At 42.5% G+C, this 23,957-nt stretch overlaps 1 protein-coding gene across 1 annotated transcript in view; it reads left to right on the top strand.

Annotated features, from left to right (window-relative positions):
• SORCS3 (sortilin related VPS10 domain containing receptor 3) overlaps window positions 1–23,957 on the top strand; it is a 631,488-nt gene that overhangs the window by 196,154 nt on the left and 411,377 nt on the right. The window contains exon 2 of the mRNA XM_054436019.2: window positions 11,006–11,073. Coding sequence (XP_054291994.1) covers window positions 11,006–11,073 — 68 coding nt within the window. The remainder of the gene's footprint in view (window positions 1–11,005; window positions 11,074–23,957) is intronic.

Genomic DNA, 23,957 nt, shown 5'->3' on the forward strand with positions numbered 1-23,957 from the left:
GAACAGTCAAGCACTCTGATTTTCCACTCAGAACACAGAAAGCAAGTAGGTGATGGGGGGTGGAAGGGGGAATCCTGCATTCTCACTCATCTCTGTGCACACACATTCTGAGCCTTCTCTTATCTCTGTGCATGTGCACATAAAGCAGGCAAGGAGAAATATGCATAATTGCTATTATATTCATTTCTGTTACTAGTCCTGAGGCATAGTTGATAGGCCATGTCTTTTTCAGCTACCCATTTTGTATTTCCTTTGCCCTTAGCAAATACCTCAGAGGGTTAAGGATTTCTACCTCATAGTGTGATAGAATAATTTAAACTGTCATTTCTGAAGAATCTTAGTCCTTAATAGTTCTGCCTTTACCACTGTAGTCTTCTGTTAACTTGTACTTCAGGACTTGAAGACAATAGGGGCACTTGAAATTAATAAGAGGCATAATAATAATTATAGGTTTCAGACATCATTCCCTTTGTCCTGATTATAAAACATCATCTCTGTTTCTCCTTGACAATAGGAACAAATCATCCCAGCTGGTAAGTAACTCCTTCATTACCTGTTTGTTCAGTGGTAGCATGAGAAGCTCAAAACAGATGGATATTCCTTTCAGCTTCCAGTTCAATAGAACAGGTGTGACTGGGCACAGTGGCTCACGCCTGTAATCCCAGCACTTTGGGAGGCCAAGGTGGGCAGACCGCCTGTGGTTAGGAGTTTGAGACCAGCCTTGCCAACACGGTGAAACCCTGTCTCTACTAAAAATACAAAAATTAGCCAGGCATGGTGACACATGCCTGTAATTCCAGCTGCTCAGGAGGCTGAGTCAGGAGAATCGTTTGAACCCAGGAGGCAGAGGTTGCAGTGAGCCAAGACTGGGCCATTGCCCTCCAGCCTGGGCAACAAGAGTGAAACTCCATCTCAAATAAATAAATAAATAAATAAATAAATAAACGAACAAACAAACAAACACGTGTTTTACCTCTTGGTGACAATTCCCTCCTTGGGAAGCAATACTTCTGTACTAACAGAGCCCCAAGTTGTGGGGACATGATTTAAATATTCTGTGGTGTCCTCCTGGATATGATAAGGAGAGACATCACTCACACTTTTCATTGTTGATGTTCAGACCTTGGTATTTGGACCATATTTTGGTGGGACGCACATCCTAGAGGATAAGCACCACAGCCTCACATGGGTGTCAGCTCCCAGATGGTGGTCATTGAGTTTTCACAAGTCCACTCAAGCCTTGTATCAGTCCAGGTGCTCTGGGTGATCATGTTTATGGTAAGACCAGTGAATTCCACGGACATACCCATGACTGTATTTCATTTGCTGTGAAATGAGTTCCTGTGTTAGAAGTCGTGTTGTATGGGACACCATGACAGTGAATAACGCAATCTGAAATTGAAATGTTTGATTCTAGCATAATCACTACAGGCAGGGAAAGCAATTCCAGTGAGAAGAAATTGCACTCTCTGAGATGAGAGGGGTGCTGTGCAATGAACCTGCCACCATGCACGATGTTGAGACTCAGCATTGGTTTCTTATGTTGGTAGATTGGGAACTCAGCAGTGATTATTTCCACATCAGCCTTGGTGGGGGAGATTCCATGGTGAGCCTAGGAGAAGCCTCAATCTCTGCCACAATGGCCATTCTATACAGGAGCCCACAGAGCAGACACAGGGGTAACTAGGGAAGAGGCTCAGTGATCTCAAGAGAAGTCACCATCCTGTCCATCTGATGCTTGAAAGTCTCCATAGTAAACACCATGTGGTGAGCATTCACACAGGACACAAATATCCCCTGTGCCAATTTCGAGAGGTCCAAACAGACTGGTTTTTCTGCCTCATTTCACTGATCTCTAAATGCTGACATGCCCCAGCTGTCAATCCTTATAGCTTTAGTCAATCCACACTTGGTCTCTTAGTGACTGAACCTAGACTCATGTCTTACAAGTCCATCCAATCACTGACAGCTCCCAAATTGATATTTGTAGCCTAAACTCTCTTCTCTGAACCCCAGACTCATTTATCCAGCTCAGTGTTTGACTTCTCCATTTGAGTGTCTCTTAGGCATTTCGAAATTAATGTCTAAAGCTCAACTTTTAATCTTTCCTCCAAACCTTCTTCTCTCACAGTCCTCATCTCATGAGACAGCAATTTCATGCTTCCAGTCACTTAGGCTCAAATGCTGAGGGTCATCCTTGACTATTCTCTTTTGTTCACACCTCGTATCTAATTTGTCAGCAAAACTCCTTGGCTCTATCTTTAAAATATATTTAGATCCTGCCCCTCTTCACCTGTCTCCCCAGTCCACTGCCGTTACTCTGGTCCAGTCCACACCGTATTTCCCCTGGATGATTACAGTAGTCTCGTCATCCACTCTTGTCCCCTCACTGCCTTTCTAAACATAGCAACCAGAGTGATCTTGTTAAAACCTAAGTCCTCCATGTAAATCCTCAGGTGGTTTCCCATCTCACTCGGAGTAAGAACCAAGATTCTTACAGTGCTTCTGAAGGCCCAGTGAGATCTCAGCCTCCTAATATCTCCCTCACCTCCCCTCCAGCTTCATTAACTTGTTGTTCCTTGGATACGCTGGGCACATTCCTGCCTTTGGATCTTTGCATCTGCTGTTGCTTCTGCCTGACATGTTTATTACCAAGAGAACCATGTGACTTCTTCCTTCACGTCATTCAGGATTTTAAGTGTTAGTTTCTCATAGAGGACTCTTCTGAGCTCCTTATTTACTTCTGCAACCTTCATTCCCCACCTGCCACCCCCCTAGCCCACCCTGGAACCACCCCTGTGTGTTTGCACTTTTTAATGTATTTCTCTTATTTCTTATTTCCTGCTTATTTTTTCCCCGCAGCACTCACTGCCATTTGACTACTGCATTGGTTACCTATTTATTTGTTTTTTTTTCCTCTGCTAGGATATAAACTTAGGGAGGGCAAAGAGGCTGGTTTGTTTTCTTTACTGCCGATTCAGCACTTGGCAAAAAGGAAGCATGCTGTACATATTAGTTTGGTGAATGAATGGAAAAATTATGAGGACCTGAAATTGGTCAATGTAGTACACCCCAACACATTTCAGGAGGCTCGGTGTTTGCTTGTTATGGGCAAGACGAGAAAGGAATCATGCTGATCCACAGAGTTGGTAATACTCCCTTAAAAAACAGAGAAAGGGGTTAACAGTTTTGTAAAATTTCTTGCATCAGACACTGACAAGTTGGTATCTCTTGTACTATTAATAATTCCTTGTCTTCCCAACTAGGTTGTAAAGTCATGGTGTGCAATGGGCACTGTTTATCTTATTCTGGACACCCAGTTGGTGTCCAGACATTGTCATACTGTGGGTCAGTTGGGTTCTGGACTATAGATGTTTAATTTCTACTCACTTCAGGGGAGGCTCCTCTAGGTGGGAGGAAGATGCCAAGACTCACAAGACTATGCTGAGACTTAAAATACACTCCTGCAGGCAGTCCCCAAAGTGTATGTTTTAGCAACTTTTTTATGTTACCATTGTCTACCACTCCTGGTAAAGAGAGTCAATGAGTCCCATTCCACTTGGCTGAAAGCAAAGAATTATCAGGTCCGGGCAGGAGTGAGGTCATAAGAGTGAGGGGACCTAGAGATGGATGTGCAGAGAGCCCCATGGATTTAAAGGCACCAAGATTTTAGGAAGGTTTAATGAACTAAAGTAATTTTCCTTCAGAGTAAAATTTTACAGGCATTAAAGGTCCTCACTTCACTGAATGTGCTCACGGGCCAGAGCGTCCTAGTGATTTATGGATTTGCAGATTATGCATTATCCTTTCGGAGGACAGGAATCCCCCGGGGTTTCTGCCTGCCTTCCAAAGCTGAGTGGAGGTGCCAGGTGAGAGAACACTGGCTCTGATTTTCAGCCTCCTGTATTGCAGTTAGGGTCTAGAATGGATGGACATTTTTTTAGAAGGAGCTCAGCAACTCTAGAATCTGAAACCCTTCCACCAAATATGAGTAACTAGAAGCCCTTGTCTCCTGAAGAATAATTGTCACACTTATAACTCATGTTTGCACAGTACAGCTTATAAAGCAAGCTGTCATCCCTTATTTGATTTGAATCAGCAACCCTTTGAGTGTGGCAGGGAAAGTGTACCATTACCCCATTTTAGTAAAACACAGCCAATTCCAAAAACATACATGAGTTGTTTGGGTGCATGCAGGAGTGTGCATCAAGGCTGGGTCTTGAGTTCAGCCCTCTGGTTTCAGGTGCCGCGTTCTTTCCATGTGGCCTTGCAAGCTCCATCCAGGAGGCAGAGGGCTGGATCCAATTGGGTGAGTGAATTTAGACCAGGAGATATTTAGGATTCTTGGGTGGAATAGGGACTGAAACTTCAGAGTGGGCACTCCCTCTCACATAGAAAATGGGATGTGTGGAGTCACACCAAATATCACTCTCCCCAACCCTGTCAGGGACTTGGACTTGTTAGTTCAAACAGATAATCTTGGAAGGCAGCAAGTTAAGGAGGACTACACATTTAAAGACCACAGCAACCATTAAAAAAATCACTTTACTATCAAGATTCTTATACTGTGCTTGGCATTGGGCAGGAATAGATGAATGAAAGAAGTGAGGAATAAAGGCATTAGTTGCTGGTGTTGCGTGTGTCTGAAGCTGGCTTGAGCATCTGGGGACAGCAGAAGACACTAGCTACTTGGGGACAAGAAAATTGGAGGTGGATACTCAACAAAGACAGCACCAACTGATTTTGTAAGAGGTCAGCTATGTCCCTTATTGTCACCTTATTTATGGTGACATAAATTATTATAATCTTCTATTGTCACCGCCCTCTTCACTCTTGTAGAGCTTTTAATCAAATCATTACTGACTACACCAAGTGCAATTTCACTCTCCTTCTTGCACCCTTCCCTTGTCCTTTGTGCCTTGTTTCCCACCTTGGCACAGCCTTGCCGTGTCTCTGAGTTGATCCTGCGTATATCACGGTGCACTCAACACAGCCCATACTGCTCCATCTCCATGCTGCTTTTCTCATAACTAGAATGCTACCCCTACCCCCTGCTCTTTTCTATCTACCCCTGTCCAATTTAAAAAGAAGAAAAAAAAAAAGAAATAAAGCAGACAAGCTCCATTTCAGTATATAGAAATTCTTACCATGCTTTAAGACCCAGCTCATATAACCCCTCCTTCATGAAGACTTTGTTAATCACATTTTCTGGACTTAATTGCTTCCTCTTCTCAAATCTTATAGCACATTATCCATACCTCTCTCCTACATTTATCATCTCATCCCTTCTTTTACTGACATATATTTATAATTCATCCAAAGGACCTTGTATAGTACCTGCCATGTGTCAGCCGTTGTGCTTGGTGGTGGGAATACAGAGCTAAATGAGACCTGATTTCTGACCTCAAGGAGGTCACAGTCTAACAGGGAAGACAGACATACAGAGAAATCATATTATCCCAGTATGACAGAAGCTATAAGAGATGTATGAACAGTGTTATTTCAAATAAGATGTCAGATGCCAATTTAAAATAGTTGTATGTACCTATATGTACTTCCATAATTTTCCAGCTATACACACACACATATAGAGACAGACTTCTCTGCTATTCTCTCTGTGTGTATGTCTGTATATAGCTTGTAAGAAGAGAGAAGTGCTATTACTCATGAATTATTCCAATTTATTTTCATTTCTCCTGCTGTCTAAAATCCCCCCAGGATTATAGCCAGTTAGGTCAAAAAGGTACTTATTTGACAAAGCTTATTTGGTAAACCTGGGTCTCCCAACAATTTGCCTAGTTCTTATCTCATTACACATCTCTGTTTCCTATTTTTCTCTCCAAGAACAAAGAAAACAAAAGTTATCTTTACCCCTGGGCCTTGAGCTCTAGATCTCTCTCCCTGATTTGCAGAGTTTAGCAGGTGTCTTTCTAGTTCACATAAGAGATACTCAGTAAATATTTGTGGAATTCATGAATGAATGATAAACTCCTTGAGGGCAAGGGTGCGTTTTTCTCTTCTCTGCATTCCTGTTCATTGCCTTGCACAGAAGCCCACATAAACACTTACTGAGTAGAGGAGCATCACGTTAGAGCAGAACGAGCATGGTTGAGTCATTCAGGCATGGGCAGAAATGCTGGTTCTGTCTCTTGCTGTTTGTGTGCTGTGGGGGCAATTTGCTTGACCCTTGGGACTCTGTTTCTTTATCTGTAAAATGGGCGATATTATATAATACCTGCTCTGTTTCAAAGGTTTTTTTGTGAAGATTGAGAATTGCCCAGTGTAGTACTTAGCACATAGTAGGAGTGCAATTAATGTTAGCTCCTGCTTTTGCTTCCTTGAGTTTGAGTCCCATTCTCATTCTGGGGCCATCAGCTGGAGGGGATTCAAGTCAGGTTTTGCTGTAGATCCGGAACTGCCCCCTCCACCATCCTGCCTGCCATATCCACCGACTGGGTTTCTGGAGCCACACTCTCATCTCTTTCTGCTCCGAGTACTTGCCTAACAGCCCTGAGCTTGTAGGTGGGTTTATTGCATCTACTTTCAATGTTCTTCCCTGGAAGTTCACTCCTCCCCAGTGGCCTTTGGAAGGCTGTGAGTGGTGGGAGAGGTCGGGGTGGGCAGGCTTTCTCTTGCTCTTGGTTTTGTTTGCTTGGCATAGAATGTCTTAAGCCTGAAGGTTACATTATCATCTCTTAATGGCTCTATTTATATCCTTCTGGGCTGGGCTCCAGGGGAAAAGGAGTTTCCATCCTACAATTCTCAGTGTTTTGACTTTTCCTCTGGGGAATGCTGGTGTGACCTCGCTGAGGTATCCTCCTCATACGTGTCCCCCTCCCTGCTTAATTTGTAAGGTTAAATTCAATGTAAAGGAAGCAATGTTTTGCTAGATTAGAATCTCACCATGGTGGGGTGGGTAGTGTCACTGTAGCGTAGAGGTGGGAAAGGAACCATGATGTGATGGAGCCTTTCTGGAAATGCGGTCCTCTGGTTGCCACAGAAGATTTTTGAATCCTACTCAGGGTCCTTCGAGTCAGACTTAGTGGGGGTGGGCCATGGAATCAGCATTTAACAGGCTCCCCAGTGGCTCTTAGGCTCCGGCTTTATTCATGGAATGAGAGGAGCACTACCTTGGGGGTACTTGGTCAAGGTCAGACATTGCTGAGGCTTAACCTTGAGTCATGTTCCCCTTTCTGGGGCTCCATTTTTTCATCTATAAAATGAGAGCAATAGACTGGCTTAATAGCATCTCCTGCTGAAGTCTGTGACTTACCAACACAATATCAATATCTTTCATTTACTCAAAAGCGATTATTGTGTAAGAACCTTCAATATGCTGAGCCTGTGAAGGAGATAGAAGTACTAAACACAATCCCTACCTTAAGTTGTTTAGACTTTAGTTGAGAAGGCCACTCATGTAACATTCAGAAACTATCAAGATAGTGTTTGTGATAAATTGCATGACTCCATTTTAAGCAAAATAGGACTTCACAGGACAGAACATTTTTGATGTCTGGGATAATCCTGGGAGGCCACCTGAAAGGGGTGGGCTTTAGACTGTTTTCTCCAACATTAGGCAGGCAAGTACAGGGGATAATGAAAGGATGGGGCACAGGCAGTGATACAATGATAGAGCATGAAAGAAAGCAGAGATGTGAGGATGTGTTTGTCTTACCTGAGGTACCTTGGAAAACTTAGATTGTTTAAAACAGAGGACAGGTTTTTGCAAACTGGAAAAAATGGTTGGAAGAGTATGCATGGGCCAGATTGTGGAGTCTAAGTGTGCCAGTCTAAGGAGTATGAATTTCATCCGTTGGCAAAGGAAGCCAGTAAAGGTTTCTGATCAAGAAAGTGCATGAATTAAGAGGTAAAATTGAAACCATCTACCATGAAGGCAGAAGTAATATTCATAGAAGTGTGGAAGGATGTGTTAGTCTGGATTCTCCAAGAAGCAGACGTGAAGATGAAACGAGATGTCTGAGAAACTTATTAGGAAAAATGCCCGTGAGAGAAAATGGGAAAGGAGCCAGAGCAGATTGGGACAACTGCTGGGCTAAGATGGAGATCTGACCCCCCGGTGAAGGAGATGGGTAAGGAAGGAAGGCAGGCAGGTAGGCTGGCTGGGAGCATCTCAGACTGTAGTGAGGTTCTGTGGAAAGTTCAGCAAGGCTGTTAGGGGATCTTAGCATCAATGTCACCCATCAGAGGAGTCCTGTCACCTAGGAATGTGTCTGCCTAGTATTCCTGTTGCTTGTAACCATTGGCCAGGAGCAGCTTTTGTGGGGTGTGGGCTTGGCAAGAGGTAGCAGTGGATTTCAGAGCACAACAGCTGGAGTGCTTAGTCAATTATGCTTCCTGCAGGTGGAGATCTGAGAGGCATGTTCTCATGGCAGCTACTGAGAGGAAGGAGAAACTGAGGAGAGTCTAATAATATTCTCTTGGGTGGTTTATCTACAGAACGCCTGCGTCTTTGCTCATGATGCTTCCTCTGTGTAGAAACACTTCAGCATTCCCTTTAGCTAGTTAGTGTCTACTCTTTCTAGGTATTAGTTTGGGTTTCACCCTTAGGAATCCTTCCCTGACTTCTTTATCTAGTTTCTGTTTTTGGTGCTTCAACATTCCCCGATTTTCTCTGCATTCCCCACCACAGCACCTATCAGTCTGTATAGGAATTGCCTGCTCATTTCTTAGGTTTCTCCCCTACTAGTCTAGACTGTGAGCTACTAGAAGGAAGGATCTGGATCATTTATTTCTGTATCCCCCATGTATAGCCCAGTGGCCAGAATATCATAGTCATTTAATAGAGGAAGAAAGGAAATGATGGAAGGAGGGAGGGAAAAAGCGGGGTGGTCCAAGCTTTGAGTAAGGAGAAGGGTTTTCCAGATCTAGTGGTTAGAAGCTCTGCTAATTAAGTGAAACTCCTACCCTCAGCATCTCTTTCTTCATTCTACGTAGATTTTGCACTTTTTAGAGGCATGTCCCCTGAAGGCTTGATATTGGGGAAAAAATGATTTTGGAGGCATGTCCTCTGAAGGCTTGATGTTGGGGAAAAAATGAAATGGTCTGACTTGCTCCTGCAGAGCCTGAGGTGGTCATTCTGACTCATTCCTAGTAGATCAGTTTTGAGCTTTTTTACTTTTTCCAGAATTTGGCATGGCCTGCACATAGCCTCCCATGCTTTTACACAGTGACTTTAAGAATGACTTGGTACATGAAATAAGGTCAAATGAAGAGCAGGAGAACTTTAGGGTGTGTGTGTGTGTGTGTGTGTGTGTGTGTGTGTGTGTATACCATATACACTGATTCAACAAACAGAAATTATCTGGCAACTTGCTAGACACTTGGTGAGGCTATGGATAAGTTTATTTCTTTATTAGTCTCTGGCTTTAATAAACGAGGAAACTAGTTATGAATGGGAGGGGCAAAGACCTCTAAGTGACTGTAGAGAACAATTCTTTTCATGGGTTCCTTACTCCTTGCTGTTGTGCTGTGGTAATAAGACAGGTAGCTTGGTAGAGTCTACTGTTCTACAAATAGCCATGCCACTGGTGTGTGCTATTAATACATACTCTTTGATTTGTGCTGTGGTAGGTAGTAGGACAGGTAGCTTGGTAAATTCTAGTATTCTACAAATGGCCATGCCATCGATGATGTTTCTTGCCAACCTGCCATTCCTCATCGCAAAGAAATTGAATGTCCCCATCACCTTTGGCACATAATGGATCATATCCCTTGCCTTTAATTTTTTTCTTAGTTTATATAGAAGAGATGGAAATGGGGCTGATTGACCCCATAGAGTGCTGGATGAGAATACATCTCAAAGTGAGCATTTTGTTGTTAGTTAAGTGCCATAAAAATGTACACTATAATGGCTGATTATTTTTCTTTAATCTTAAATGGATACCTAGAATGCAAAAGTCCCATCTCGGTAGCAGAAATTCATTATCTCGGAAAGAATTTAATGGTTGCTGTGAAAATGAACTGGAGGAAGTTAAATTGTGGAATGGGAAGGAGCTGAAAAAAGTGAAATGAGTTGTGCATTAAATTTAGATAAACACAATCATGTGTAACTGGATTATCACGCGTGCAGGCAGGCATGTGTATTATGCACCTGCGTTTTGATTAAAATCGATTCAGGTGCACGCGCTTATCATCCTTTTAGATGTGGAGCTGTGCCTAAGCCACTGCCCAGATGCAGGAGAGGCAGGTAGGGCAACATCTGATAGCCAAGTCCCCAGCTAGAGAAAGTGCATGGGAACAGACTGGTCAGCCCAAGATTGGTTAAGAAAACCACCAACTGGATTACTGGCAGCCTCAGCTCTCTGATACGTCCAGCTTCCTTTTGGGTTACTTAACATCAACTGATGTCAAGAAAGTGGTCGTGGAGTCCAATGGGGTTCAATGATCTGCTTACTCCATAGTAGTGGGGGCAGGTGATACATGGTCGAAGGCAGATGGTATCAGGGGATGTTGGGGAAGTAGGCCTGTCTGCTTTCAGGTATTTATGCCTGCCAACGCCCTATTGATGGAACCACAAAATCTCTTTGAACCCCTTTTACAGACAGAATCAGGACCACTTCCCTTTTACCCTTTTAGGTCCAATTCTTTAAATCAGAGTCATCTCTGGATCAAAAGCAAGCCTATCATCTGATCTCTGGGTGGCCTTGGTGGTGAACAAAGCCAGCTGGCCTGTGTCTGACCTTGAAGGAGGACAGATGTGGAGAAACAACTGTCAATAGCCAATTAATTCCTGTTGGCATGTTTTATTTCAAATGCAAAGCACTGTCAGGATTAAAATAAATGCTACCAGTTACAGGGATGCATTAAATTAATAACTTTTTCCCCCTTGCTTGATCCTATAATACCCTGCAACTCAATGGATAAATACTAAGCCCTCCTCTGGGTGATAGGAGATGCATTATATATTGTTACACAAACTAAAGTAAGCTTCCTTTTTTCCCTCCCTTTGTTCCTCTTCTCTGCCCTTATCCCCAACCCCTTGCAGGTCATACTTATCCTGACGAAGCTGTATGACTTCAACCTGGGCAGTGTGACTGAGAGTTCACTTTGGAGGTAAGCGGATTAGAGATTCTTAAGGACCCACCCTGGCTTGGCTCACATGAGAAACACAAGCTAAACAGCTGGGAAATGTGGACTGGAAGGAGCAGAAGATAGTCCTCTTCCTGGAAGCTCATGTTAATGATCCAGGTGGAACTGATGGCCCCCACCTGTGAATTCCTTTCCTGCTCTGCTTATCTCTTTTGGGACCTGTTGCAAATACACCCTGGCCCTCTCATTGCTTCTGTGCTTTTGGAGTGTCTCATTCTACTTGAAGAAGGTGGGGCCTGGCTAGAGAGATCAGATAAACATGCAGGAGTAGAGGTTCTTGATTAGGAAGCCTGCCGTAGGAGAGATTCTTGTCCTGGATGTGAGTCTTGGCCAAAGGACTGTCTCCAGTCGTTTGCATCTGTTAGATGCTGTGGTTCTTGAGAAGGCAGCATCATGGGGACAGATACACATGGGAAGAGATACAGATACAAGTCCGCATGATGATGTTCTGATCCCCAGGCACTTTTGCCTTCAGGTGCCCCTTGCCCCATAAAATAATATTAAAAGGTCTGTTTTACCACTGCATTGGTATAAAGACAACTACATTAATATCATATATTAAAACACTTGTTTCAGCCCAGTTTATTCTTTTGATTTTAAAATAAAACACTTTTGGGGCTTCCAAGACTATTGTGAGCCTAGCTGCTGTACCTCTTGTGCCTAGTGGATAAGTTTGCCCTGTTAACAACGACTGTGCATGCAGGACGAGGGAGAAGAGGGATGTGGGTGAGTGAAGTTAGAGAGAACCTTAATAAAGCCATGAAACCAGGAGTTTCTCAGGACAGGGAATGCCCGTGTCTTACACACACTTATGCCTATACCTCCTCACGTACATATGCACACCCATACGACCCCACTGACATGCAGTCACACTGGTCGACAGCGGGTCTTATCAGCCACTGGGACTTGGTGCTTCACCCTCTCTGCTAGGTCCATGAGACTTGAGGTGTTGTGCGTTTTCTCCCATTTGCCTTGTGATGTGTCAATACTGGGTAGGAAGCTGTCACAAAAAGCTATGCATCTGGCTGCATCATCATCCCTACTAAGTCCTGCCCTGAGGGTTTCCTGGGGTTTTGGAGCAGAGGGGACTGGGGTGTGAAATGCTTCTTCATCTGACCTGTTTGTTTGCAGAGAACTAGGCAGGTTCTCTCCAGGGAAGAGGGAGCAGTCACAGCATCTATTAAATATTTAGGGGTTAATTGCTCATATCGACTGAGGCCTGCCTCCATTTTCACAGGAGGTCTAAAACCTAATTTTGCTGCTCAGTGAAAATTGGCAGAGGTATAAGTAACCAGCGTGCCTCTAACAAATGAAAGCATGACTATTACCTCTCACACGGTACTTTCCAGGGAATTAGAGCCTCAGAAACCTCCCTTCAAGCCCAAGCACAATCATGCTGTGTGATACTTTAAGCCTCATTCCTGTGGTGTCTGCTTGGTCAAATCATGAAACAAGCCAGAAAATTCTATCTTTATATTGAAAAACAGCTATTCCTGCTACTCCATGTTGCAGAAAAGGTTTGGCTATTTCTAGGAGCAGGCCAGGCAAGTATAGGAACCTAGGCCAGTTGCTTAATGCTAGAGGCCTTCAAGTTATGAAGGGTGTTTCTCACAATTTCAAGAGCCAGTGTATTCTTCAGCATGTACCAAGAGACTATATAGCTTGGTGTCTGTAAGGGTACCCTGGTGTTCAATTGCCAGGATTGAAGTCCCAGTTTGTCCACCACCAAGCTGTGTTATTTTGGGCATTTTACTTAATCTCTCTCTATTAGTTCCCCCGGGCTACCATAACAATTACTACAAACTGAGTGGCTTAAAGCAACAGAAATGTCTTCTCTCACAGTTCTGGAGTCCAGAAGTCTGAAATCAAGGTGTCGTCGGGGCCATGTTCCTTCTGAAGGATCTAGGGTTCTCCTGGATAAACCAGGATGACCTCATCTTGAGATCCTTAACTTAATGACATCTGCAAAGACTCTTTTTTCAAATAAGGTTCCATTATAGATTCTGGGGGTTAGGATGGGGACATATCTTTTAAGGGAGTTTATCATTCAATCCACTTCACTAAGTCTGTTTCCCTGCGTATAAATTGGGGATAGCACAGAACATGTCTTTGCTCTAGCCTCATTTTTCTTGCTGTTCCTCCAACATACCAACCATGCTTTTCCTGAGAGCTTTTACACTCAGATTTTCCCTCTGCCTAGTGCTCCCAGGTGACAGGGCAGACACCTTACTTCCTTCCTCTCTCTGGTCACAGGTCACCTAATCATGAGGTCCTTCCCCAGGATTCCAAATTCCATCACTTGGCTACATTTTTTTTCTTGGTCCTTATCACCAGCTGGCATATGCTAAATGTTTACTTGCTGGTTTGTTTATTGTCTTCCCACACCCACTCACATCTAAGCTTGTGGAGAGAGGGAATTTTTTTCACTTTAATTCAGTGCTGTATTCTCAGCATCTAGAAGATGATTTGGCATACAAGAGGTGCTTAATAAATGTTTACTTAGTGAATAAATTAATGAATGGGCTGTTTTAAGGATTAAGTGAAACAAATATAAAAACATTTAGTCCAGTAACTCACATGTAGGAAGTGCTTATTTAATTGTAATTATTAATGATTGTCATAGCCCTGTGTTTGGATAGAGTTTTCATTCCATTGTTGACTTTGTTTTTAAGGATTCCTTGCTGCAGAGGTGCATGTGAGGGAATTTATAAGACACCAAGGGGTGTAGTCTGTATTCTCTAAGAATTAGCAGAGATCTTTGAGGTTGAAGGTTGGGGGTTAGGGAGGGGAGAAGAGTGATTTAGAATGTTGTCCCTTGTGCTAGTTGGGAGGAATTGAAATACCAATTTCTATCTAGTCAAAGATATTCTTTTATAGAAAAGATTCTCCAAGCTGGGTGGTGGCATGAAGGGAGGGATGCAGTTTGGCAAGTGGAGAAATGTCCCTACCACAGGGCAAAGTCCAGATGAGGCTGGTCTGCGGGAGAGAATGGAGCCAGACAGGAGGCACAGGGAGCAGCTGAGTGCTGGACCAGGTCTGGAGGGTGTGGAGATTGACCAGGTTCACAGAAGGGGCCCAAGCAAAGGGAGTTACTTAGAGCGAATTTACAGATCACAGATTCCATATGGTGTGACCTTATGGGGATTTGGAAAGCTGGTGAATATTATGGGCTTTCCATGTTGACCAATATCATATATGAGTATATTTTTGTGTTAGGTTTCAGGAGGTTCATGGACCTGATAAAGCCCCAGCTTAGGAACCCCTGGATAGAGTGTGACTGAGGAAAGGACTGCTCCTAAACTTTCTGGGGGTTTCCCGGTTTGCTGGGACCTCATCGGGAGTCTTCTAACTTTTTACTGTCTTTCTCACGTATCTTCTAAAGATCTGTATCTCCCATTCTCTTTTCCTGTACTGATAATGATGTATTTTATAGTTAGAGCCTAGAGCAGTATGATTTCCCTTCCTAATACAGTGTGCAGACAAAAGAAACTAAATTAAACATGCACCCTTTCAGCTTCGTGGTTCGGCCTAACATGCTTAACCAAGTTGAAATTGAATTCAGTGATCTTCTTCAGTGTTCTGTACCATCAAGAAGCCTGGAACAGCAGCTGTCATGACAAGATGACACCCCCTGTCAGGTTGCAATGTGATACAATTATTTGCCTCACTGGATTAATAATTCGGAGGCCATCTACTTCTAAATAGATGAAAGACTGTTTAAAAGCATTAATTCGTGTAGCAGTATCTTGTGCCCTTGTGACATTCTTTCCGGAATACCTTGGTGCTCTTCTACTGGTAGTGGCCAAGGTTCTTTCTTCACCACCACCAGAGTGGTTATGTAAATTTGTCTTTTAGCACAACCATCTGTTGGTATCCCTTAGTCAAAAAACACTTCACCTGTAAGATATCATGTGTAGAGAATTAATGAGGTTGGGGACTGACTTGTTTAAAGGACCCAGGGCTTTCCCTGAGTTACCTGGGTCATAAGGCTGAGATTAGGAGCACTCCCTGGCTCTTGATCTGAGCCTCCTTCCACAGTGTCATATATCCATCTTCAAAAATGGAAACTCTGCAGCTAGACAGACATAACCCTCCTATTTATGTCTCTTCCATTCCTAACAAATCTAGGCCATTGTCATGTGGTAGGGTGGTGCTATGGACTCAAAGGGAGGATCACATCTTTCTCATTTCCATGAGAACTGCATATGGTGCATACCTTGGTGCCATATTTATACCCTCTGCACTCGTGGATGCACGTGCATCTCTGCCTCACTTGGTGGCATTCATGGTCCTCAATTAGGGAGGAAGGATGTCACTTTTCTCTGGAAGTGGAAACTCTGATAGTGCCAATTAATCCACTGCTTGAGGTTATTAAATCTTTACTTTTGAACATATGTCCTGGTGAGGATTTATGTTTCTGATTGGCAGATCACTTCTTGGACTCATTTCTGTATGTCTTGGACATGAGCCCTTGGAATAATAAACAAAAACTTTAAAGAAGTTTAAGTTACCCGCTTCTGGAGGGAAATGAGTTAGCAAGCAATTCTCCAGCTTCTGCCTGTCCATCCTAAGCATGACTGTTCATCAAGGGTCCCTGACTGATCAGCTTCAGAACAAAATATACATGGTAAAGGAACTTCAGGTGTGAGGTTGCCACAGGTATGCGGTCCCCACAGGTGCAAGGTGTCCACAGGTGTGAGGTCTGCGCAGGAGCTCTCCTCTGGCTGCTGGACTAGGGTCTTCACAGAGCTAAATGAATTTGCAGTTGTCTAGGCATGAGATGAAACAGGAATCATTTGCAAAGAATGATCCCTTCAATTGGTAGACCTTGGTTCTTCACCTCTCTCCTCTCTTGCTTTATTGCACCCACCCTTAGCCTTACTTTATTGCACCCACCCTAGTAGTATGGGAGCCATTCTACTATTAGAAAAGCAACCAGACTGCACAGCCATTCTTCCTGTATGCCTGGCTTCAGGATGCACCATAATCGATTATGATATATATGGAGAGTACGGATTCCCAGGCACTTCCTGCTGGAGACCTTCCATGACCCTCCTTTCTGGGTGGGAGGCTCCTCTTCTGCTTATGGGTAGCTTTATATCCTTACACCATACTGGTGATTTGTTCCTAGCCTGTGAACTTCTCAAGGGCAGGGACTGCGTGCCTTAGTTGTTTCTGGATCATTGACAATGCTTAGCATTTCAACTATACTAAATAAGGATTTGGAGACCTGACGAAAGTTTTCAGTAGCCCCAAACCAATCCCAGCACCAGCCCCGCCTTGCTGTGTCCCTTTCTATGTATTGAGTTGTCTCATACTCCTGCCACTTGGGGATTCTGTGACTTTTCATCTGGTTCACAAGCTGTTGTCTGGACCACTTATTTCCTCCTTAATTGTTCTGTCAGTGACCTTTCTCGGGGATGCTGCTTTTTTAAAATAGAAAATGGAGACCTTTTGAATTTATTAATTTTTTGTTTGCCAAGAAAACCCTGATAATAATTGCTAAGACTTCCCAGAAGTTATTAGTTTACAAATTTTAATGACACTCATGATTTATTTATGCGCTTCCCTCCCTCTACAGCTGCTCACCCCAATTCCTTGGTGGAATTCCTGCTGAATCTGAGTGAATTAGTGGAAAGAAAACTGCAGATTGGAATGACATTTTTTGCGAGGCTGTTAATTAAAAGCCTTCCACCTCATTCGCTAGGCTCTTTATATGTGAGGTCCCGAAGGCTGGGCTGATATAAGCTGTGAAATCCTCCTTCTAAAACTGCGACGGTCTCCTATTTGCTTGCTGTGGTAATCAGTCTGGTGGAAACTCCTGAATGGGTCACAGAATTTTCAATTGAACCTGTATTAATTGAGCACCCATTATATAAGCAGCCCTGTGCTCATTGCTGGGAGATACAAAGTATGTCATGATTGCTATCCTCAAGGAATGTTTCATTTGGTTGGAAGATAAGATGAATGTACATGGGAAACAACAGCAGGCATATGCAAGAATATATACATATCCACAAAATACAGTGCATTTTGCAATGACTGGCTGTGCTCTAGAAATACTTATATGTTTATTATTACTACCCCACTTCATTCCATAAAAAATACAAAACAATTCTAGGAATGAATTGGAGAAGAGAGCAATATGGCAAATATATTTTGTTTTGCTATTTAATATATTATATCCTGTTTTTCCATTGGGATGTGTGAGCTTCTTAAAAAGAAAGACAGCCAGCACTTTGGGAGGCTGAGGCAGGTGGATTACCTGAGGTCAGGGGTTCACGACCAGCCTGGCCAACATGGTGAAACCCCGTCTCTACTGAAAAATACAAAAATTAGCCAGGCATGGTGGTGGGTGCCTGTAATCCCAGCTGCTCGGGAGGCTGAGGCAGGAGAATCACTTGAACCTGGGAGGCGGAGGTTGCAGTGAGCTGAGATGATGCCACTGCACTCCAGCCTAGGCAACAGAGCGAGACTCCATCTCAAAAAAAAAAAAAAAGGAAAGACTATTTCAGGTATTGGTAGTTCTCATGGTTCCTAGAAACACCTGGTGACAGTGGGTGGCATATATAGTGTTTAAAGGGGGTGGGTCTTGGATTCAAACAGCCTGGATGTGAACCCGAGCTCTATTGCTTACTAGCTATACCACCTTGAGCAATGTTTTCATCTCTTTGAGCCTCAGTTTACTTCTCCATAAAAATAGAATGATAATAAAGTCTATCTCATATAGGTTTTGTGGAAATTCAGTGAAATAATGCATGGAATGCAAAAGTTGTCAATGTAGTCAGTATTTAATATAATAATTATGGTTTGTTCATACCCTGTTAGCTCAGCAGCCTCAGCCAGGCTCCAGATGACAACTGTGCTAATACCTTTAGGAGGATGGGGTACAGAACAAATCTAGACTCCTAGGCACATCATGCCTGGAAATTATGTATTTCTACTTGAGAGAGACTATTCCTGTCTTCCCCTTTATGTTCTCATCTGTGTTTGACAAAAGGTGAAAGTTAATGTATTTATTGGTTTTCAAACACCAGTTGCTGCTGCTGCTGCTGATTTGGGGCACAGGATGCAAAGTACAATCTGATTTTCAATTTCTTCAACACGGTGTTAACTCGGTCTTTGTTGGTTTCCTTTTCATATAACTTTTGGAGGATCTAAGCCCATTGAAGAGCTTTACTATCTCCCAAGTAATTAACATGGAAGGCAGGGTGGGGCCATGCATGTTTCTCAAACTTGTTGCATCCTCAGAATTACTTGTAGAACGTGTTAAACATCTAAATTTATGGGCCCTACCCAAGAGATTTCAATTTAGTAAGGCTGGTCATTACTCAGGAATTTATTATTTCAAAAGCTTCAGCCAGGTGCGGTGACTCACACCTATAATCCTAGCATTTTGGGAGGCTGAGGCAGGCAGATGGCTTGAGCTCATGAGTTCGAGACCAGCCAGGGAAACATGGTGAAATCCCTTTTCTACAAAAAATGTTAAAAATTTAGCCAGGCATGGTGGCATGTGCCTGTAGTCCCAGCTACTGGGGAACTGAGGCAGGAGGATCTCTTGAACCTCAGGAGGTCGAGGCTGCAGTGAGCTGAGATCTGCCACTGCACTCCAGCCTGGGTGACAAAGTGAGACCCTGTCTCAAAAAGAAAATAAAAGCTCCTTGGTTGATTCTGATCCTAGGTAGGATTGGGAACCACTGAACTCACCCAAGGAAGCTTGGGTTCTAGGCCCACCTCTGTTACTAATTAATCAGATTACTCATGCCATCCTTCTGTTTCTTCACAAATAAAGGTATTAGACGAAATGATCTTTTGAAACTCTTTCAACTCTGAGTCCACAGTCTCTGCCATACTGGGAAGTCAAACAGGAAGCACACACAGGATTTATGATACCCAAAAGATACCTTTCCTGAGCTAACAGCACTGCTTCTGAGCACAACCACCTTCTTTCATAAAATCTGCTGGTGAAGTTGCAATCCAAGTGTCAATAAAATAACTTACTCTGCTAACTTGCTGTTCACTGATGGATATTATCCAGTTGGCAGACATTAGCCAGAACACCTGTCTAAACTACTTAGTTTGAATTCGTTAAACATAGGGAGCATCATGCAATCTATGAAAGTCTTTGTTCTGAAAATAAAAAATAGAATGAGAAATGAGTTTGCTCTAAATATTGGGCCCTCAGACATCTTACTTTGCTAGAGAATTGAGAAATGAGAACACTGGAGAAGCAGATCTGGATTACAGATTTAATGTTTTCCTATTTATTATGGGAAAGAGGGCTTCTTTTTATGCCTCTTTTTTCTTCCACTAGGCAGGACCACAGCATGCATAAATCTTGATTTTTGTCCAGTGGCTGAGAGAATGTAACACTTTTCTATGGATTGTGTCTGTGGATTGTTATTTTATGTTGTTTTCCCTTTCCTCCAAATGCAACACCATTTTATCACAATCATAAATAACCCTGCCATTTGGATAAAGGGTGTGAAATTCTGACCATCCCTGTCCACAGCCTGAGCTCTCTCTCATTTTCTCAGCAGTCAATTCATTAGCCTTCTAATGAAGTTAATAAGTGAACAGGATCAGACAGTCCCTTCTAAAATAACATTTATAGGTGGATGCATTTCCTTGCTCTCTAAGGTAGGCCTTAATTTATTTCCCTGCCAGATGTCCATGTGTGTAAAACTATGATAGGTGGGCCCTTGGAATGTGGTTTGAAGCCAAAAAAAAGAAAAAAATTCAACTCATACAGAGCCTATCTATTTTCAAGTTTATAGGAGAGTGATTTGACATACCCCATTCCTGCTTATATGTATAATGACTATAAAGATTAGGCAGTCAAACTTTCATAGTTACTTTCTCATCGTTTGGTGGCCAATTACTTTATTGGACATAGTCTATAAATGTCATTAGGAGGTTTCTGGTAAATTCCCTTGTAAGACCACTGCCCTAGACATTATTTGGGTGAAAATATGTGAACTGGTAAAAGACCTCTCCTCCCTGTTACACGTCTGTGAGATTTCTTTATAAGAATCACTGAACTTAGGAAGTTTTTTATATCTTAATGTTGCTTCCAAATGTTTTGTGCCCAAGTTAAAGCTAAAGCTGAGCTGTCTTCCAATACATAAGGTTTATCTTGTGAAAGATTCCCCCTTTCACTGCTATTATTCTCTTAAACTTGTATACTATTTTTAGTCATTGTCCACATGAATACAGGACAGTTCTAACATTACTGGAAGGAATGTAAGGCCTGTGTAATTGAACATTCCATTTTGCAGATGGATCTGGGGTCCCTAGTGGGTTGGTGGTCAGTGATTTCAGATCTGGGACCCCAGTCTGGATCTTCCAGTTCTCAGCAGCCCCTTGTTCTTGCTGTCATGTTGGTAAGCATGCTTTCCTGGCCTTACAGATTTGACAGCCATTCATGTTTCATGTGAGATCTATGGCCGAGGGACTATTTTGGGACTAGTAGTTTCCTTGGATATTTGCCTAAGTGATTTTCAATTCACGTGGATTATGAGAATCACCTGGGAAATTTAAGAAAAGTCAGTTTCCTGGGCCTTATTCTAATCCCACTGAATCAATTTCTGGGGTCAGGATCTATGAACTTACAGTTTTAGAGAACTCCCCTCTTGATTCTGATGTGCCACTGATCCAAGGCACTTTATGGCCATCTTTGCTTCTAAAATGTCATTTGCTTCTAAAGTTGTTTTGGGTAACTCACCCACAGCACACCACCTTTCTCTCTACCCATCTTTCTTCCTTCTGGCTCAGAATGATGAGTGTAATCATTCATGCAGAAATCCATAGTTGCTCCCTCCTCTTTATAATGACAACCATAAAGGTTAATAATTGGAATGTGCTCTGGCACTTACTAATGAGCTTACATTCTGTCAGCATTAGGTCTGTTTAATTGGGCAATTAATGTTGATCTTAGAGAGTGGTTCCACAAGAGAGTGGTCATGAGGTGCTGCTCCCCTGGAGTTGTGCTTGAGATAAGCCTTATGAGGGTCAGTTGGCCACCAGGAATCTAGGTGCTGGTGGGGATCAGAGGACACAAAAACTGGGGAATAGGCCGGGTGCGGTGGCTCACGCCTGTAATCCCAGCACTTTGGGAGGCCGAGGCAGGCGGATCACAAAGTCAGGAGTTTGAGACCAGCCTGACCAACATGGTGAAACCTCATCTCTATTAAAAATACAAAAAGTTAGGCGGGCGTGGTGGCGGGCACCTGTAGTCCCAGCTACTCAGGAGGCTGAGGCAGGAGAGTTGCTTGAACCTGGGAGGTGGAGGTTGCAGTGAGCCAAGATTGCACCACTGCACTCCAGCCTGGGTGACAGAACGAGACTGCATCTCAAAAAACAAAACAAAACAAAACAAAAGCTGGGGAACAGTTTCCAGGTGCCTTTTGAAGGCTTTCTATTCATAAAGGTTTTTGGTTGCAAGTAACAGAAACCATTGCTAACTTAAGCAAGATATAGGATTTGTTGGAAGGATACTGGAATTGCCCAACATTGGGAAGAAGAGATGAGCAAAAAAACCCCAGTAGTGACAAAATTCTAGGAATCTCCAGCAAACATAGCAGCTGGATGTCGTGGATTTACACTCCAGTGAGCTGCTATCAGATGACAGCTGCCTCCTTTGAGGTTTAAATTCCTGGAAGAGAAAATGAAAGAGACCACTTAGGTCAAGGAGTCAAAACTTTAACTGTATTTAGTAGGTAAGAGTTTCCTGGCCCAGCTGGCCCTGTTGTTCATCTCTATGCATAGAGAGACTGGGATGATCAGCAGCAGGGCGGGACAGGGTTCTGGGAATAGCAGACATCACAGATACCACATGCTTCCTGATGGATTCTAGTGTACAGATAAATATGTACAATTTTAAAGAATATCCCTCCAATTATAATATTTATTTAAGAGGCCATCAGTTATTATGTGTCAGAGAATGTGCCAGGAGCTTTAACCATAAAAATACCACTTATAAAAACCTTGCAAGGGTTTTACCCCATATTGGTGGATGATGAACCCGAGATTCGTGCTGACAGTGGGCAAAAGAGATGAAGTTTGACCTCAGGTCTGTAAAATGCCAAAATCCATGCTTGTCTCACTTGCCCCTTGCTGTCTCCCCGAATAGCTTTTAACTCCCAGTTTAGTTCGTGAACATTGTCTCAGCCCTGGACACTCATTTCCACATCTGTTCTCCTGAACCTTAGACAATGTACCAAAGTTTTAACAGTAGGGTCTTCATAAATGAAGATGATATGATTGGTCAGATAATATCTCTGCAATTTTTATTTCTTGTAGTGCCTCCCTCCCAACCCATTCTCACGCTAAGAGATGCAAGTAGAATGCGCTTAGTCATTCACAAATTCTCCATTCTTCATACGAAAGGTGGTGGGTGATTATAGAAAATTGTCTGAGATGAGTGTGCCATTTTTGTTCACATATTTTTAATGCAAATTTTATTGATATTGAATAGAACTGAATATTCACAGGCAGTTCTAAGAAATAATACAGAGAGATATAGTGTATACTTTACTCAGTCCCCCTTGATATTTTGCAAAACTACAATATAATATCTCTAGGATATTGACATTGATATAATCTACCAACATTATACAGATACTCTAAGGTTTAGTTGTACCCATTTTTTTGTGTGAGTTTGTGTGGGGGTGTGGGAAAGGTAGGTTTGTCTATCTGCCCTCATAGTTATGATGCTGAACTGTTCCATCACTACAGGAATCTCTCATCTTGCCATTTTATAATCACATCTACCTCCCTCACCCAAAACCCCTAATCGCTAAACCCTGGCAACCACTAATCTGTTCTCCATTTCTAAAATTCTTTTATTTCAAAAATGTTATAGGGTCATACAGTATATAACCTTTTGATGCTTTTCTCACTTTTCTTCATTTAGCATAATTCCCTGGAGATTCATTCACTCTTTTTGTGTATCAGTACTTCCCTTTTATTGACAAGTAGTAGTCTAGGGTATGGACGTACATCAATTTGTTTAACCATTTACCTGTTAAAGGGCATTTGGGTTGTTTCTAGTTTTTGGCTATGGAAAATAATGCTGTTCTGAACATTTGAATACAGGTTTTCGTGCAAACATGTTTTCATTTTTCTGGGATAAATACATATGAGTGCAGTTTATCCTATCCTCCTTGAATTGCTTTTGCCTCTTTGTCAAAAATCAGTTGTACATATTTATATGGGACTGTTTTTTGCTCTCCATTCTGTTGCATTGGGATGTGTCCATTCCTCTGCCAGTACCATCCTCTTCATATTGTAGTGATATGGTAAGCCTTAATGTCAGGCAGAATGATTACTCTCACTTTATTCTTCTTTGTTTTAGCTATTCTAGGGCCTGTGTTTTTCTGTATATATTTTGGAAGAAGCTTGTCTCTGTTTGCCAAAATCAAAACCCTGGTGGGGTTTTGATAGGAGTTTTGTTAAACCTATAAGTAAACTTGTGGACTACTGACATCTTTAGTATATTGAGCCTTTGAATCCATGAACGTGGTGGTACATCTCTTAGGTCTATGATTTCTTTCATCAGCATTTTATAGTTTTCACCATATAAAATCTGTATGTATTTTGTTAAGTGTACACTTATTTAAGTATTTCACTTTCTTTGGAGTGATTGTAAAAGATATTGTTTGTTTAATTTCAGTTTTCACATATTGATTGCAATTGACCAGAAAATGAAATGGGATTGTCTTTTGTGTGTTGACATTATTTCCCCAAGACCTTGCTCAACTTATTTGGTATTTGCTTTTGAGTGTGTGTGTGTGTGTGTGTGTGTGTGTGTGTGTGTTTTGAGACAGGGTCTTATTCTATCGCCCAAG

This window comes from Pongo pygmaeus, chromosome 8 (genome assembly GCF_028885625.2).
Source record: "Pongo pygmaeus isolate AG05252 chromosome 8, NHGRI_mPonPyg2-v2.0_pri, whole genome shotgun sequence".
Classification (NCBI taxonomy): domain Eukaryota; kingdom Metazoa; phylum Chordata; class Mammalia; order Primates; family Hominidae; genus Pongo; species Pongo pygmaeus.